This window comes from Dichomitus squalens (assembly GCF_000275845.1).
Source record: "Dichomitus squalens LYAD-421 SS1 unplaced genomic scaffold DICSQscaffold_3, whole genome shotgun sequence".
Classification (NCBI taxonomy): Eukaryota; Fungi; Basidiomycota; class Agaricomycetes; order Polyporales; family Polyporaceae; genus Dichomitus; species Dichomitus squalens.
Genome location: NW_006766885.1, coordinates 1,760,471 through 1,776,255, shown reverse-complemented (window position 1 = coordinate 1,776,255; position 15,785 = coordinate 1,760,471). Strand labels below are relative to the sequence as shown.

General features: G+C 57.6%; 6 protein-coding genes across 6 annotated transcripts; 4 read left to right on the top strand and 2 right to left on the bottom strand.

Moving 5' to 3' along the window:
• Positions 1–280: 280 nt before the first annotated feature.
• Positions 281–2,163, bottom strand: DICSQDRAFT_51756 (Josephin-domain-containing protein; the record flags this gene model as incomplete). Its single annotated transcript, XM_007362129.1, has 6 exons — positions 281–1,305; positions 1,363–1,559; positions 1,616–1,666; positions 1,723–1,774; positions 1,836–1,944; positions 2,059–2,163. The coding sequence occupies 6 exons, from the start codon at positions 2,161–2,163 to the stop codon at positions 281–283; spliced, it is 1,539 nt and encodes a 512-aa protein (XP_007362191.1).
• A 303-nt stretch (positions 2,164–2,466) lies between these two features.
• Positions 2,467–4,353, top strand: DICSQDRAFT_152712 (uncharacterized protein). Its single transcript, XM_007362128.1, has 5 exons — positions 2,467–2,945; positions 3,002–3,128; positions 3,189–3,489; positions 3,552–3,638; positions 3,706–4,353. Exons 1-5 carry the CDS (start codon positions 2,688–2,690, stop codon positions 3,818–3,820), a joined length of 888 nt encoding a protein of 295 aa, XP_007362190.1. The 5' UTR covers positions 2,467–2,687; the 3' UTR covers positions 3,821–4,353.
• On the top strand, positions 4,350–7,103 carry DICSQDRAFT_133159 (uncharacterized protein). The gene is made up of 3 exons (XM_007362127.1): positions 4,350–4,832; positions 4,984–6,172; positions 6,230–7,103. Exons 2-3 carry the CDS (start codon positions 5,330–5,332, stop codon positions 7,073–7,075), a joined length of 1,689 nt encoding a protein of 562 aa, XP_007362189.1. The 5' UTR covers positions 4,350–4,832; positions 4,984–5,329; the 3' UTR covers positions 7,076–7,103.
• Positions 7,104–8,181: 1,078 nt separating this feature from the next.
• Positions 8,182–10,240, top strand: DICSQDRAFT_79806 (glycoside hydrolase). Its single transcript, XM_007362126.1, has 13 exons — positions 8,182–8,372; positions 8,438–8,466; positions 8,529–8,617; positions 8,679–8,809; positions 8,871–8,962; positions 9,023–9,034; positions 9,094–9,131; positions 9,187–9,209; positions 9,260–9,295; positions 9,352–9,439; positions 9,497–9,612; positions 9,665–9,767; positions 9,826–10,240. The coding sequence occupies exons 1-13, from the start codon at positions 8,191–8,193 to the stop codon at positions 10,183–10,185; spliced, it is 1,299 nt and encodes a 432-aa protein (XP_007362188.1). The 5' UTR covers positions 8,182–8,190; the 3' UTR covers positions 10,186–10,240.
• Positions 10,241–10,304: 64 nt separating this feature from the next.
• Positions 10,305–10,724, bottom strand: DICSQDRAFT_166560 (uncharacterized protein; the record flags this gene model as incomplete). Its single annotated transcript, XM_007362125.1, has 4 exons — positions 10,305–10,352; positions 10,408–10,470; positions 10,526–10,612; positions 10,671–10,724. The coding sequence occupies 4 exons, from the start codon at positions 10,722–10,724 to the stop codon at positions 10,305–10,307; spliced, it is 252 nt and encodes an 83-aa protein (XP_007362187.1).
• Positions 10,725–12,698: 1,974 nt separating this feature from the next.
• DICSQDRAFT_159594 (alpha/beta-hydrolase) lies at positions 12,699–15,438 on the top strand. Its single transcript, XM_007362124.1, has 5 exons — positions 12,699–12,783; positions 12,836–13,808; positions 13,933–14,333; positions 14,394–14,555; positions 14,622–15,438. Exons 2-5 carry the CDS (start codon positions 13,514–13,516, stop codon positions 14,721–14,723), a joined length of 960 nt encoding a protein of 319 aa, XP_007362186.1. The 5' UTR covers positions 12,699–12,783; positions 12,836–13,513; the 3' UTR covers positions 14,724–15,438.
• The last annotated feature ends 347 nt before the right edge of the window (positions 15,439–15,785 follow it).

Here is a 15,785-nt window from a genome sequence, read left to right as displayed (position 1 = left end):
GAACTGTCCTCATTAGACAAATCACCCGCATTACTTCGGCAGACCTGTCGAAGTCGTAGAGTACAAAGATGTCATCTTACATATGTCGCCCTCCAGTACTCCAAATGTCTCGTGCTGTACCGAGCAATCCTGAATCGGAGCTTCTAATCACCAATAGCAGACGTCATGTAGCGCACGCGTACGGACAACAGAGCGACTTCCTTCAACTCGAATGTGCACGGAAACTCCATGTCAACGCGGTGGTCAAGATCGCCGAAGAGTATCATACCAATCAAGGACATCAAGCCCCGAACTTTGCCAGCCTCCTCCTCCTGATCTCCTCTAAGCTCGGCTGTTCCGCCTGCGCCGCCTCGCTCTCCGCCTCCGACTCCGTCTCGAACTCGGACGACGGCTGCCGCTCAATCGAAGGCGGCGCGAGCCCTGCTGCCGTCCGCTCCTGCGGCGGCGTTGTAACAGCAGGGCGTGGGGCAGGAGGGGCAGGCACGGGTGGCGGACTCGGCACGCGGAACCCAGCGGGGACGGTCTCGAGCGACGCACGCAGCGCCGCTTGGAGCTCCGCGTCCTCGTCATCGTACACCCTCGGTTGCTGCCACGACGGCGCGGCTTGCGGTGTGTGAGAGCCACCGTCCTCGCGCGATCCCGGCCCTGAGCCGGAGCCCTGGCCTTGCGCCATCGCCTCGCTCTCCGCGATCGCGCGCCGGAGCAGCTCGTCCTCGTCCTCCTCCTGGGCTCCGCCACCAGCGGCAGCGCGATGGGCTTGTCGAGCGCGGGACGCAATGCCAAACTGTGCGATCTCATCTTCGTACTGCTCTTGCAGCGCCAGTTCCTGTGCACGCCGCATCTGCTCCATGACCGCGCGCTGGCGGGCCATGCTGGCGAGGACCTGGTCCTCGGGCTCAGGTTCTACATGTTCTTGTACCCGAGCCTGTGTTCGCATCCGTGCGCCAGACGCGTCTTCCTCGTCGTCGTCGACTTCGATCACCTCGTAGTCGCGCTGAACAGGCAAGCCAGACGATGTCCGTGAGGGTTGCTGTGGCGCCGGCGCATGGGATACGGCAATGCGCTGAGGGATGTAATCGCCATAGTCGCCGCCTGCGAGGGAAGCTTGGAGCGCCGCTTGCAGCTCCATGTCCTCGTCCTCGAACCCTTCGACATGAGTGGCGGAGGAAGACGCGCCCGTGGCATAGGAGCGCGGATAATGGCCCGTTGGATCCTGGACATATGCGAACATTTCGTCGACCTCTGTCCGGGGGAGCGCGAGCGGGGCCGTCGGGTCTTTCTGTACGACAGCGAAGATCGTGTAGCCTGTGGATGAGCAGGATGGGTGTCAGAAGTGAGTGGCGGGATATGATGTGGACGTACCATTTTGTCTTGCTTGATGTAGGAACATCCCTAGATGCAGATTGCCGATATGTTGTGGGGCATCGTTCGTAGAGTTGAGATCGAACCAAAAGCCGCCTCCGGGATCGGCTTCGGGACTCGGATCGAGAGAGACGTGGCCGAAACGCCGCAACGTGTACCAGTGGAGGTCATGGTTGAGCACGAATGCCATCTGGGTCCTGAGAGACGGTGCAGAGTGAGCAGAGTGAAGATCCGATGGTTGGATCGAGCTTACTCTGGGTGCGTATGGTAATGTCTCTGGGTCTCCGCCTCCCACGGGACGAGGCTACAATAGAGATGTGAGCTACACACATAAGAGGGTGGTTCGAGAACGATGCGCACTCGAGCCCGAAATTCTGCAGGGCCTTCTGCATGACTTGCACGGAGAAGAAACCTGCGCGCCACGAACGAGATCGTGGATATGATGAAAGGCGGCCAGAGAAAGATACGCGTACCTGTATCATCCATGTTCATGCTAGTTGTGGCGCGGGCATTGTCATCTAAGGTGAGGTTCTCGTCCTGATCTAGCCCGCGAGCGATCTCTGCAAGCTCTGCCGCAGAGAACTGATGGAGTCGCATAAGGATAATGGGTGGTTATCATGAAGCGACATCTCACATAGTGTGCCTCTGCGAGAGGTATGAGTCAATTGCGGGCGATGAGCGAACGAGGAATTCGACGAGCTCACGTAGGAGGGAGTTGAGCGCGTGCTGGGCGCAGAGCATGGTCCCCGGTTCCTGTCTCTCGAAGTATATCGAAGGAATCAAGTCTTGTAGGGTGGCCATCGTAAGCAAAGTTCTCCAGGATTGTGGCGAAGGATGTTCGAAGGACTTGTGAAAGGTGAGATGAGAGATCGAAAGCAAGATGTTATGTATGCAGCAGGTGCAGCGGTAGCCCCGCGCAGTCCGGAGTCGGAGAGGGACTGACGCGTCTCGTTGACGCGTCCTGCCACGCGCTCTCCGAGGTCCTGTTGCCCGACGCGTGCATTACATAAGCAAGACACCGGGGTCCTGGCGGGCCGCATACGCGACTGTGCCACAACGGGCAGACGACGAGCGCGCACTAACTGCCAGTGCCAGTGCCAGTGCCAGTGCCAGTGCCAGTGCCAGTGCCAGTGCCAGTGCCAGTGCCAGGGCGAAGTGCTACCGTCTCCGCTGCCAGTCTACCATCACACATTCACAAGAGCTACCGCCGGCCGACTGACTCTCACTATACTCCTTTCAAACCGTCTTTCGCTACTTCCGTCAACTCATTGCTCTGCTCAATCCACTAGACTCTCGGGATCATACAACTCACCCAATCAACAGACATGGCCGTCCTCTGCAGATACACCATCTCGCGTGTTCTCTTCCTCACCCTCCTTTCTACACTGGTGGCCGCTCAGGACGACCAGAAACCATTTGACTGTCATGTCACAATTGGCGAGGACGCTTACGACCTCACCGGCCTCAAGGGCGAACACACTGTCACACGCGAGAGCAACATGCCTCCATCGACAATACACGACGCTGTCACCTTCAACCTCTGTGAAGACCTGGCGAAAAGCAGTGCACCAGAAGAGGACCAGGTGCGTACATCGGCTAGCTCCAGGCACTGTCGCTAAGATACAATTCGGACTGGCAGTGTCCGCCGGGCACACGAGCGTGTCTAGTGAGGACGAGCAGGAAGAACGGACATGATGACCGGGTCATCTCTGTCATCCCAGTTGCAAACTCGTCTGCAAGTGCCGTCTCCTACGACCCGATATCCTGTGAGTTTGCCAGCAACAAACGTAGACGTAGTGAGATGCTCATGTGCTTGTATCCTCCAGCACCGAAGGGTCTCCAGCTCACATTTGCGGGGGCGTCATATCCAAGCGTCGTCGGCTCAGAACCATCCCCACAGCACTTCCACTTACACCTCCTCTGCGGGTCCTCAGTCTCGGACGTCAACTTCGTCTCGTACAATGGCACGGACCTCTATCTCGACTGGGAAGCCCCGGCAGGCTGTCTGATCAAAACACCCCCCAGCGAAGACACGAAAGAGCCAACCGACGGTGGGGACGACGGGTCGGGGTCCGGAGAGAAGAAAGAGGAGGCGGTCGGGTCCGGACTCGGGTACTTCTTCCTATTGTGAGTCTCACCTTGGTCTGCACGTGTGCGCGATGTAGAATGCGGTACGACGGGCTATGCAGATTCTTCCTCGCCTTCGTGGCATACTTCGCCCTCGGAGCATACTACAACTACTCGACGTACGGTGCAACTGGCGCAGACCTCATCCCGTGCGTACTTTCCTCATCTTTCCATTTCCTTGCACGCAAGCGCCTTCTGAACGCATCATATGTCTAGGCATCGCGACTTCTGGAGAGAAGTCCCGTACATGCTCCGCGATCTCGTCTCACACATATGCTCCGCCGTCCGGCCAAGACACAGCGCCAGCCGAGGTGGATACATCGCCGTATGACACGTCGCTCCGCAGCTCTCTGTGCTTGGGCGGTGTCCGGGCGTCGAACTGCGACACTTTATCAGATGTCCCTGCCGGTCTCGATCCTTGCTGCTGCGGTCACTCCGCGGGCCATATACCGCAAGAAGCAGGCGCTATTGTGGGTGAGAGAAGGGCGTAGAGTACTTTGGGGCGTCAGTCTGGATGGAATGGGTCATATATGTCATGTTTTTCTGTTGGTTTGGGATACATACATACCCACATCGCTCCCGTTATGTTCGTAGTAATCAGCTGTGTCTTCGCAGTCGCGCTCGTATATGTCTAGTCGACTATGGTCTCGTGGTATACGCCCAGCACCAACTCGCGTCCGATCTAACTAAAGCAAGAGCGAGTGCTGAGCAATTAGCGATGATGTTGTTAGCGCAGATGTCTAAGGAGAACGTCTGCCTCTTGAGGTGGGAGGTAGTGTAGTCCCAAACGTTATAGAAGCCGTTTTACGGTGTGTCTGTCGCCGCAGAAAGCTGCGGGTCACGTAGAGGCCTCCTTCGTTGCTTACGATGCCTGTACCTTCTAATGTCCAGAACCGCGGTAAAAGATACCTCACTCAGATAATCCAATGACTCCTCTCCGCAGAACCCCAATACTGTCGCCGATGCACGCGCATGTGCACTACCATCCACAGAATGGAAGCTGCCCGGGTCTGATCGACCATCCCGCCGCGGCTGTCAGAAACTGGAATCCAGAGGATGTCCACGGGGTTATTATATGGAAGACATCCGGAGACCGAAGACAAACGAAGCGGCCGCAAGTGCGTGATCGCGTCGCGTCTGCCGAGACACGCCAATTAGCGAAGCGAGGGACCCAACGACGCTGGCGCAGATATCGCGTCGCGTCTCCAGCTTGCCTCCAGCTCCCATCTTCCCCTGCTGCATTTTGCTGCCAAGTCGCCCGCCGTCCGCGAGGTTCGTGTTTGAATGGGGAAAGTCGCGTATGTCGTCCTGGTGGGCACCAGGCCGGGGGTGTATACCGAGTGGTGAGTCTTCTTCTGGCTTGGTCTCGTCTCAGAGGGTGGTCGGCGGATGCTGCAGCACGCTATGGCGGGCCTATCCCTACCCTCGCCGATGACTGCAATGGACTCTTGACGTTGACAGATCGGTCGTTGACGTGCCTTGAATGGCCTCCAGGTGCGATGTACACGAACACACGATCGGGGTGCCTCGGTCACGGTACCAGGGCTTTGACGACTTTGCGAAAGCCGTTCGGTTCTACGAGAACGCACACATGAGGGGTGCCACTAGGACGGTGGTTATGCCACCGCGGTCACCACCGCTGCCGCCAGCCGACCAGCAACCTGAACGGCCCAGAAGAGAGCAGAACGAAGAGAGAATACACCGCCCGCGCCAAGATGGAGATGGACAGGCGCCCGTGCCAAGAGCAAAAGCAACGTCAGGTGCAGCTGGAAAAGCGGCGCGAGACGCACAAATCAGAGCGACGCTCGCGCAACTGAGAGGAGAAGACCAGCCGACGAGGATGGGTCCCAGTGCATCAAGTCCGAATGTGAGTTCGGGCGAGAGAAGACGGCCCAAAGCGTCGCAGCAAGCGCTGGCAAGAGCAGCGACGGAGCCCGCACAAGGCTTCGAAGCACTCTCTCCAGCAACGCCTCGTCGCCCTGTCCATCGCCCGGTTGCGCTGCCGTTGTCGCGCGCGCCTCCGCCCCCGCCCCGCTTACCGGTCAGGAGACATGAGGCCCAGGGGGCATTCAGCGGTCCGTCGACGTCGTCCTCGCCTCCGACGGAGGTATCGCAAACCAAGAATAGGTTTACGAACAGCCCCGGTATCTCCACCCCAAGGCTCGCGCAATCGCTCTCCTACGCATCGCCCCAAGCGGGCTCGCCTGCAGGCCTACGCACCCCGTCGTCGCTCGCGTCCAGTGATCAGCGTAGTCACCTTTCCTCGCCATCGTCCTTCGGGACTCGATACTTTCCCGAGGACTTTCCCGCACGTCTGTTGGCTGAGCTCGCTCGTAGCCCGGTGAAGGAGCCCAGCGAAGTGCGCGTAGAGCGGCAGAGCCTCGCCTTGTCCGAGTACGGTACAGCACCGAACACACCTGAATTGGAATACATCGACCTCGAATATGTTGTCCAAGATGAGGCTACTGAAGATGCGCACGAACCCGCAGTGCCGATTTCCAGCCCTGCTGCAAGCCCTGAACAGCGTAGAACAACTCTGAAGTGCTCCGTCAGCCCGCCGCGGGATTGTACCGAGCCGAAGATGCGCCCGAGCACGACGTTGCCTGCCGTGACGCAAGTCAACAGTTCCCCTGTCGCGACGTCGACCGCGCGACTTAGCGCCATCTCGAACAGCGTGAACAGCGTGAGTATCCCTGCCTCTCATCTCTCCGTCCCGAGTGTGAGCGTGACTATGCCCAAGACGACGCAACCCCCTGCGCAATCGCAGCGAAGCCGCAAGACGAAGCCGGTAGCCAAGACCAAGTCTCTCAGCGACGCGCAGGTACAGACCGAGCCCCAACCGCCAGTCCGCCGTCGCAGGAACCAAGAAGCGGCGGTGCAAGCCGCGCCTCCGCCCCCGCCGAAGATGCAGCGCCTTGACCACGGTGTGCAGATATCGCGCGCTGCAAGCCCGACGCCTGCAACGACGGGGGTCGGGGACATCCCTGTTCGTGCTCCCATCGGTGCGCCTGCGTGTGCGTGTGAGCATCCCCAGTATGCGTGCCTGCACTGCGGTCGCGCGCCACCTCAAACGCGCGCCGAACCGTCCGCCGTCGCCCGTGCAAGCTTGTCCCCGCTCCCGGACCCTTTCGGCTTGACTACGGCGTTGTCCCCTTCCGTCTTGACTACAGTCACGTCGCCGGCCCTGTCTGCGTCTTTTCCTCCAGAGTCTTCGTCCCCTGCTTCGTTCGCGACGCCAGCATCTGCGATCTCGAGTTCAGTCTCGATTCGATCCTCGCGGTCGCCTGTAGGAGGGCACACACCTCGTATGGGCCCCAGCGAGGCACACGCACACCTCCGCTCGACCGCAGTGGGCATCCAGCAAGGCCTAGACATGATGAGCTTTTCGGAGGCGACACGTGGGGCACACGACGTGGGCTTAGATCCGCGCTCGCCCATCCAAAGGGGTACCAGGATCCCGATCGGGTACGCTGTCCGTTCCTTTTGCTGCTGTACGCGCTCGGAAGACACTGTGCTGACGCCGGCTTTTACAGGACTTCTGGGTCTGCGATGCGGCCGTCGCCTGCATTCATGCCAGTCCCGATAGATAGCGTCCTATTCAGACCGTGATCTGCATCGAAATTAGTATTGATGAATGTCTGTGCCTTCTGTACGTTCCGCGAGGATCCGAAATCATGACTTGTTCTCTTCCCTTCCGGCGCGTTCCTGGGCTCTTGCGTCCGGTGCTTGGCGGGGGAAGACACTGTGCTCAGCCGCAGCAGAACAGACGAGTGGGCGCAAAAGGCGCGATTGATTGGGGATGGTCGTGGTAGGTGGGCAAGGAGTACGCGCATGCAGCGCGGCAACAGAGTTGTCCGATTGTCTTCCCAGGCTTCCGCGAATGGCTGTAAACGCGGTCACGTGCCACGCGTTCGACTCATCGCGCGCATCAGTTCCGCTTTTGGACGTCCCGCGCGCCTTCCGCCGATGTAATAAATGGGGGTGTCGGCGCCGTCGAACGTGGCCGCCCGGTGTAAGGCGGCGATAACACTGTCGGAGGGGACCGAGCACGGGCCTCCGTCATGGCCTCCCTTTTGATGTGGATCAGAAGGCGGCCCGGTCGGGACAGCGGAATCTACACATTGCATACGAGAGCGCGCTTTGTCGATGTGCCGTGAGCTGCACCACCTGCCTGTGTCCCTGGTCATATTACTCGCGCTCATGCGCACACAATATTATGGTCACCGTCTCTACTCAAGTATTCAATATCAATCATGGAGCCTTTTCAGGCAGGGAAGGCAGGATGTTGTCATCGAGGACAACACACGTTCTACGCGGCATGACCTGCTGCATTCCCCAATTGTGATGCTTGCGTGTTCTGCGCCGGACCCGCTATCAAGACAAACGCTGGGCTCCTCACGGGAGGTGAGCTTCTGCTCAAGGTCTGTGGATCCGTGCACTGATGGGCCCTTTACTTGCCGACCGAGACATTCTGCAGGGTTCTCGCTGGCCGAGACTTCTCCGAATACCCGTCCTCATGACCCCGATGTCGCGTTGGGTCTTCCGTCCATGCATTCCGTGATGTAAAGGCGGAATCTTCAGTTCACGTGTCGTATTGGAAGGAGCGGCGAGCGTGTCACAAGAGCTGCTTCGCGAATCCTCCTAGCAATATAAAGGCCCCACTGGCGATGCTCGGAGGCTGGTGATCGCAAAGCAAACGCGATGGCTGTGTCCCTACACCGTCTCTTCTCCTACGTCTTGGGGGCGCTCGTCGTCACTGCAGCCGCTCATAAGTCCGCACCCTCCGTGACGTCGACCGCTGCGAGCAGCACCCTCACAGGCATCGCCGCAACTGCTCCTACCATCGGTCCCTCCCACCAAGTGGGCAGGTTGCCTGCTCTTGGGTGAGATCCTTCATAAGTCTTGTGAACGAGTGTGCCGCAAGCTGATTCCTGCTGATCCAATCCAGCTGGAACTCCTGGAATGCGTACTCATGCAGTGCGCTCGCCTCTCAGCCTTGTCATATGCCCCAAACTGATCTCGGACTCACTTCTGGACAGATATCAACGAAACCAAGATCCTCGACGCTGCGGACCTGTTCATCTCCCTGGGCCTGGCCGACGCAGGCTATGAGTATGTGAACATCGACGTCAGTTGTCCCTCTCAAGCTCCAACCGCCATGTTCGCTGACACCATCGTCTGTCGATTAGGACTGTTGGCCGCTTGAGACCCGCGACGCGTCTACGGGCCGGATCGTGCCCGATCCGAGCAAGTTCCCGAGCGGCATCAGCGGCGTCGCTGACCAGGTGCACGCCCTCGGCCTGAAGCTCGGGATATACAGGTCGGGTTCTGCTGCGTATATGCGCATGGCACCCTGCTGAGATTGGTGCCGGGACTCACAGCGATGCTGGCACGAACACCTGTGCGGGGTTCCCTGGCTCTCTCGGAAACGAAACGGTGGACGCGGAGGCGTTCGCCGAATGGGGCGTCGATTGTAGGTTGCTCCTCCGGTACCTATACTGTAGTCTGATCACCTGACTTCCTCTCTTCGGAGACCTCAAATATGGTACGTTGTGTTCTACTCTATGCCAACGCCATGTCGTGGCACTGACGTCTCTTTTGCAGACAATTGCAACGTCCCTAGTAACTGGACGGATGCTGCCGTATGTCCCTTTTGCATATGTGTTGTGAGATTGACCCTAACGCATCTATCCACAGACCCCGCCTGACAACGACTGGTAGTACGTGCCTCCCCCAGCCAAGCTACTGCCCTGCCTGAAACCTGCTCCAGCAACTCGAACTCTGCTATCCGCTACCGTCAAATGACGTATGTCTCCTTCCATTACTTCAAAACGCAAGTATAACATGCAAACGTTATTCCAGAGCGGCGCTGAACCAGACCGGGAAGCCTGTCCACTTCAGCCTCTGCATCTGGGGCGACGCTAACGTGTGGGAGTGGGGCGATCGCGTCGTGAGCCTATGACAACTTTCCCTGACCACGATATCAGCAAGTGACATAACTGCACAGGGCCACTCGTGGCGCATGACCGGCGACGTTAGCGCATCTTGGAGTTCCATCTCGAGCATCATCGCGGCAAACGCTCAACATCTCGATTCAGTCGACTTCTTTTCCCATAATGACATGTGAGTGTCTGCCGCTCTATAAGAGAGTCCAGCAGATCCAACTTGCTTGCAGGGATATGATGGAGATCGGGAACGGCGACTTGACCTTAGAGGAGCAGCGAACCCATTTCGCCGCATGGGCATTCTTGAAGAGCCCCATCCTCCTTGGGACCGATGTAAGCCACAATTACTACGCATCTCCTATTATACCTCACGCTCAATGCCACTCTGTAGCTCAACAATCTCAACTCGACTCAGCTGGATATAATCAAAAACGCTCAATTGCTCGCGTTCCACCAGGACCCCATTGTTGGAACCCCGGCTACACCATTCAACGCGACAGCATCTGCTCCCAGCACTTCGCCTCCCGAGTTCTACGCTGGGAAGTCCTCGAAGGGAACACACGTCTTCATCATCAACACTAACACTACGGCCACGAAGACGTTCGAATTCGGAAACGTTCCAGGCCTCGGGTTCGGTCGATTCAGGGTGCAGGACATGTGGACGGGCAAAAACCTAGGAACCTTCGCAAACAAATTCTCGATCACTGTGGACACTCACGATACTGCTGCACTCTTGATCCACCGTGCATAGCGTCTGACCATGTAGTATGGAATGCCTAAGGATATATTGAATCACCCGAATTCCACGCGAGTCTACAGGTACACGATATCGTACAGATGGGGCAAGCCTACAGCTGCGTTGCGGCGCATTCAGTTGTTCATGCCCGTAGCGTTCTTCGCCTTGTCGGACATGGACTGCTATGGGAACATGAGCGACGTGACTCCAGAGGGCGCCCATCTCGCGGCCACTTACCGAGCTCTCGTTGGAGTTCCCGCTCATCGCATCCCCAGCCTTCTGGGTGTACGACTTCTCGCTCTGACAGAAATCGAGGTCAGATCGATGAACAGTAAAATATATTGGTCGTGCTCACTTCAGGCTGCATGGACGATGCCATGGAGTCATAGGCACCCTTCGCGGTGTCGCTGAGCTGTTCGGTCATGGACTTCTGAGAGTCCGGCTATACATCAACATTGTCAGATCGCTCAAACGTTGAAGATAGGTGATGAAAGACTTACCTTCGCCGACGCGCCCATCTTGTCGGTGAAAGACTGTCTACCGGAGTCGGCCATTATGAGAGTGGATATGTACGGGGAATCTGGTGTGAGCGGGAGGTGTCTGTGGTTGGAAGGTTGTTGCGTAGCCCAACGCCCTCTGCCTGTGCCTTTATACTCTCCTGCGTGCTGCGGTCACATTCTTCACACAACTACTTTGTGAGACGTCATACACCGTCCGATCTGCACCCCTCATCTTATGAAGAGCATCGTGCGCCCGGTCGGGAGGCACAGTTACCGCATTCATACATCGCAGGGCCCCTGATGTTTGGTGGAACCTGCGTCGTCGCCGAACTGTGGCTGATCCCGGTGGAGCGAAGGCTCACAGTACCGCGCGGCGTTGGAATGCTAGCTCACGCGCACGACCTACGACAAGGATGCATCGCATCCTTTGTTGCACAAAGTGTACCGGGGCGTTGGTTGTAAAGGGTAAGGTGAGGAAGCTCGGCTTCTGGGACGGAACTGCTCCAGAAGTAGATATTGTCTCTTTGCAACTCGGGACCGCATCGCTGGGAGGACGTCGGACGAGTGCGCTCATGGGTCCTTCGATGTCTCGGAGGCCTGATGCATATATGCGTGTCAAGGGTGCACCGGTGAATATCTAGACGTTGATGTGAGTGGTCATGAAGCATGACAATATTTGTGATAGATCAACAGTACGGTCATGCTCCCGTCACAAGCTTTCACAAGTAACGTCTTAAAGGGCATCGTGGCACGACGTAGGTGAAGTACTGAGGCTCAGAATATCCGATCCCCGACGAGACGAGAAGGGGGACCGGAGAGTTGACGGAGATGAGATGCTGCAAGAAAGCCACTTGCAATCCGCGTATGGGGTATAATGGACAAGGATTTGCATACAACCGAATACGACGACAGTCGTATATAGTCCAGATATCGTAAAAACTCGCGTTGTACGACTATACACGATAGAAATCGACCCATATCGACCTCATTCAGGCACGTTCTCACTGGGGATCACCAGGCACTCACCGCACGTATTTGCAGGCGAAGAGCCCAGCGATGTTCAGGCGATCAGATGCCGGATAGACGTCTTGCGCTGTCCAAGTATCAACCTAAGTGGAATCGAAGCCTCACATAGGCGATGCGAGTAGAAAGTGCCAAGTAGGTAAGGTTGACCCGGTGCACAACCTATGACATCACGTGCTGAAAATGTCACGCTTTGGCGGGGAAAAGCCCGAAAATCGTATAGGCTCGACGACGGGAGCAAAATCGAAAAATCGAGAACCAGAGAGTTGTAGCGAGTACCCTTCTCTTTGATTCTCTGGTTTTAGATTTTTCAATTTGGGGAAGGGGACTGAGCCTATACAAGAATACGCCTCAGGTCCCCAGCTAAATCATCGCTAAGCACCGACCGGAGAGTCACGCCTTGGCGGAGGGCACGTGCCAAATAACGCTGTGACATAGCAGTAGGTAGGCTCGTCCCCTGCCGAGATCCGGTGTTACAGTGATTTGCAAAAAACACTGCAGGTCGTGCGCGCGGGCAAGACTATTTGTTCCTATTTGGCATTCCCGGGAAGCGCTTCCCCGGGACGGAACGGCTCAACATTCTCTGTACTTATTTGCATCTGAACGCGATAGAGTACGAGGAGGGATGCAGACAAATTACTTCCCTTGGATTCCGAAGCAGACATAGAACTGCCAACTCAATGTCCCTGAGCGCCAGTGCCCGAAACAGAAGTTCGCGCCGTGAACGCCCGGGAGCAAACATGGGCAAACAGCTCGCCGCGCGGATGCGACCTGCAGTGTTTTTTGCAAATCACTGTATTGGAGATCAGTACTACATACTCGCCCAGACAACGCTGGCTTCCGGCCTCGGAGCAATCAAGCAATCAAGCGCGGGCTAAGCGAGCCACGCGAATGGAATCGCCTCTCCTTTACTGCGACGCCGTCGATCTTGCCTCAGTTCCCAGCTCTCACTAGTTGGCATAGTCTATCATTAGCTTTCCGTATTTCTGGTCCTGTTGCCTCGTCCAACTACATCTGCCTGCCTATCGACTTCTCGAAGTCAGATCCTCATTGGATAGTCGCGTGAGAGGTGACCGGCTGCATACTACCAGTACTTATCTCTACATGAACACATAGTCTATACTTTTGCTGACGACCATCAGGATACATAACCGAGACGCAAAGTTCTACGCTGAGACGCACTAGTATGTATATGTGGGTAGGAACGGCGCTCGTGTGCACAGCTGATCTTCGTCCCCCTTGGATGTGTTCGGTAAGCTTTTTGACAATTTGATCACAATACTGCGTTGATCCACGCGCGAGTCACCTACCGCTTACGATACGTCTCTTCTCTCCGAGGAGGCCTATGGCTCCCTCGTGTCCGCGCCGACATCGAGGGTCGCGGGGCTAGGCGACCGTCAAGTGTGGACATCTTCACTGATGCCTGTGCATCCCATCATTTGCTGCCTGGTTGCCTTGCAATGGCGCAGGGGCGCAGCCACGAGATCTCTGATATCGTTTCGCCAACCAGTCATAACACGCGACATGGGGCTCTCGGGAGCTGTCGCAATGGACACTCGGGCCCAGCAACCCCGACGCCGGCTCCCGCCGCTCAGCTCGATACATAAAGAGCCCCGCTGCCTTGTGACGTTCCGCCCACTCGCTCGCCCGTCGCTACCGACGCGCCCCGTTTGTCGTCGTTCCCCTTCTCGCCTCCCTTTCTGGCCCCGCAGACCCTGGTGGTTCTTTCCCTTCTTTTCGCCGACTTCCTGGAGCTTCTCTCTTCGTTCACCTTCTAGCTTCAGTTCTCAAGCTTTCGATTAATCGCTTCCGTAACGACTATGGCACGCATCCTTCGCTCTTTCCTCGGCCTCGCCGCTCTCGCCGCCCTCGCGCGCGCGGCGCCCACCCCGCTCTTCGGCATCAACATCGGCTCCGGAGACGAGACGGACGGCACGCCGAGCGCGGTCTCGCAAGACGACATCACGACGGACCTCCAGCGGCCCGCACAGTTCTCGCGCGCGGCGTACTGCTCGACCGCGTCGGTGCAGAAATGGTCATGCGGTGCTGCGTGCGACGCGATCCCTAACGTCAAGGTGCTGGCCGCGGGCGGTGACAACGGAGCTACGCCTGACTGTGAGTCCTTCCCGTGCTCCATGATCGCGACCGCATCGCGCGACTACGTCCGTGACATGCGCGCGGATAGTTGGAACGAATCCATGCTGACTGAACCTGACTTGTCGCGGCGCGTACCCCACAGTCTTCATCGCGGAAGACCCAGACCAGCAGCAGGTCGTCGTCGCGCACCAAGGCACGGACCCGCACGAGATCCTGTCGATCGCGAACGACGTCGAGTTCGCGCAGGTCGACGCGAACGCGACGCTCTTCCCGCAGGCGTCGTCGGACGTCCAGGTCCATTCTGGCTTCCAGGACACGCAGGGCCGCACCGCCGACCTCGTCCTGTCCACCGTGCAGAGCTCGCTCGCGTCGAACGGGTTCAAGAAGGTCCTTGTCACCGGGCACTCGCTGGGTGCGGCCGTGGCGAGCCTCGACGCGGTGATGCTCCGGATGGCGCTCCCGGACGACGTCGAGGTCGACTCGGTCGTCTTTGGGCTGCCCCGCGTCGGGAACTCGGCGTGGGCGGATCTGGTCAACTCGCTGGTACGTGCTATGAGTGGTGATAGAAGCGCAAGGTGCTGATCGTTGTGGCGCGATGTGCAGATCCCGAGCTTCGCGCACATCACGAACCAGGACGATCCGGTGCCGAACGTCCCGCCGCACTTCCTCGACTTCGAGCACCCCGGCGGCGAGCTTCACATCACCGCGGTGGACAACTCGACCGGCCAGGCGACGATGGTCAACTGCCCGGGGTCGGAGAACCAGGTGAGCATCAGCCAGCTCGAATGCATGTCGAGAGCCTACTAACGGCATTGTATGTCCGTCCACCAGGAATGCGCGGCAGGCAACTCGCTCCTCGACACGTCCATCCCGAACCATCTCGGCCCGTACTATAACGGCATCTCCTTCGGTGACAAGGCGTGCCCCAACTGAGCGTCTACCGCGTCTTCACATGCTGCCGGATTATTTTGCGCTCTCTTGATGTTAGTTTGAAGCGGTTGGCTTCTGGGATGCTGGTCGGTGCTTGTATTCGTTCTGTTGTAGGGAAATCACTAGCGGGGCATTAGGGACGACAAAATCTCATCGTATTCTCTCGGGCGATCGGTCTGACCGATCTCGCTGATTTACGGGCAGTTACAGAAGCAAGGCTACGATACAGACACGCGTTTGACGACCTCGAACAGAACTTCCGATACATTGTGTATGTGACCCGAGAATTGGGATGCATTCGTACGGCTTCATCCCCCTTCATACTTTAGGACTCTTGAACGAGTCCACGTCGACGTTTGGTCTCACCTCTTGATGAAGTCGCGGATCTGCGTTTCTTCATCATGTGGATGGTGACCATAGGGGTGGTCAGAGTGCACGATTACGGGGCGATTCTGGGACGATTCTGGAGGCCGATTCTAGAGGCGATTTTGTTCTCAGAATCGCGATTCTGCATTCCCCCAAATCCTCCCCAGAATCGCGACCATAACTTTTCCCAGTATCTTCCTTCGGTATGGGGTGGTCAGAGTAGGCCGCGATTTCGACACCATTCAGATATTCAGAATCGGCGCGGAATCACTGGGAGAATCGCTTCAAAATCGCGCACTCTGACCACCCCTAACAACACCGGTGATATGTACGTGATGGCGGTTTGTAGCCAGGTGTGATTTGGTCCAGGGATCAACGATAGACGCGCTCATGTTGCCGGGGCGAGCCAGGGCAAGCTCGCTTATTCTCTTTTCCTCCTGTCCACAACCATCTGCACTTTGCGCGAATGTCCATTACGCCGCGATAGGACCACGCTATGCGGCGCCGACGTGTGGGCCACTCGCCAACGACTGACACAACATCCCCCCTCCGCCTTCTACAGCCGCTCCTCTGGTCACGAGACGTGGTCAGCTGGCTGTACTGACGTCTCGTCCAAGACTGTGGAGAAGCTCAGCTGCAGGCCGGTCTCACGGCGCTGGGGGCAGCCAGCAGAAGCGAGTATGCAGTCGCGCTGAAGGA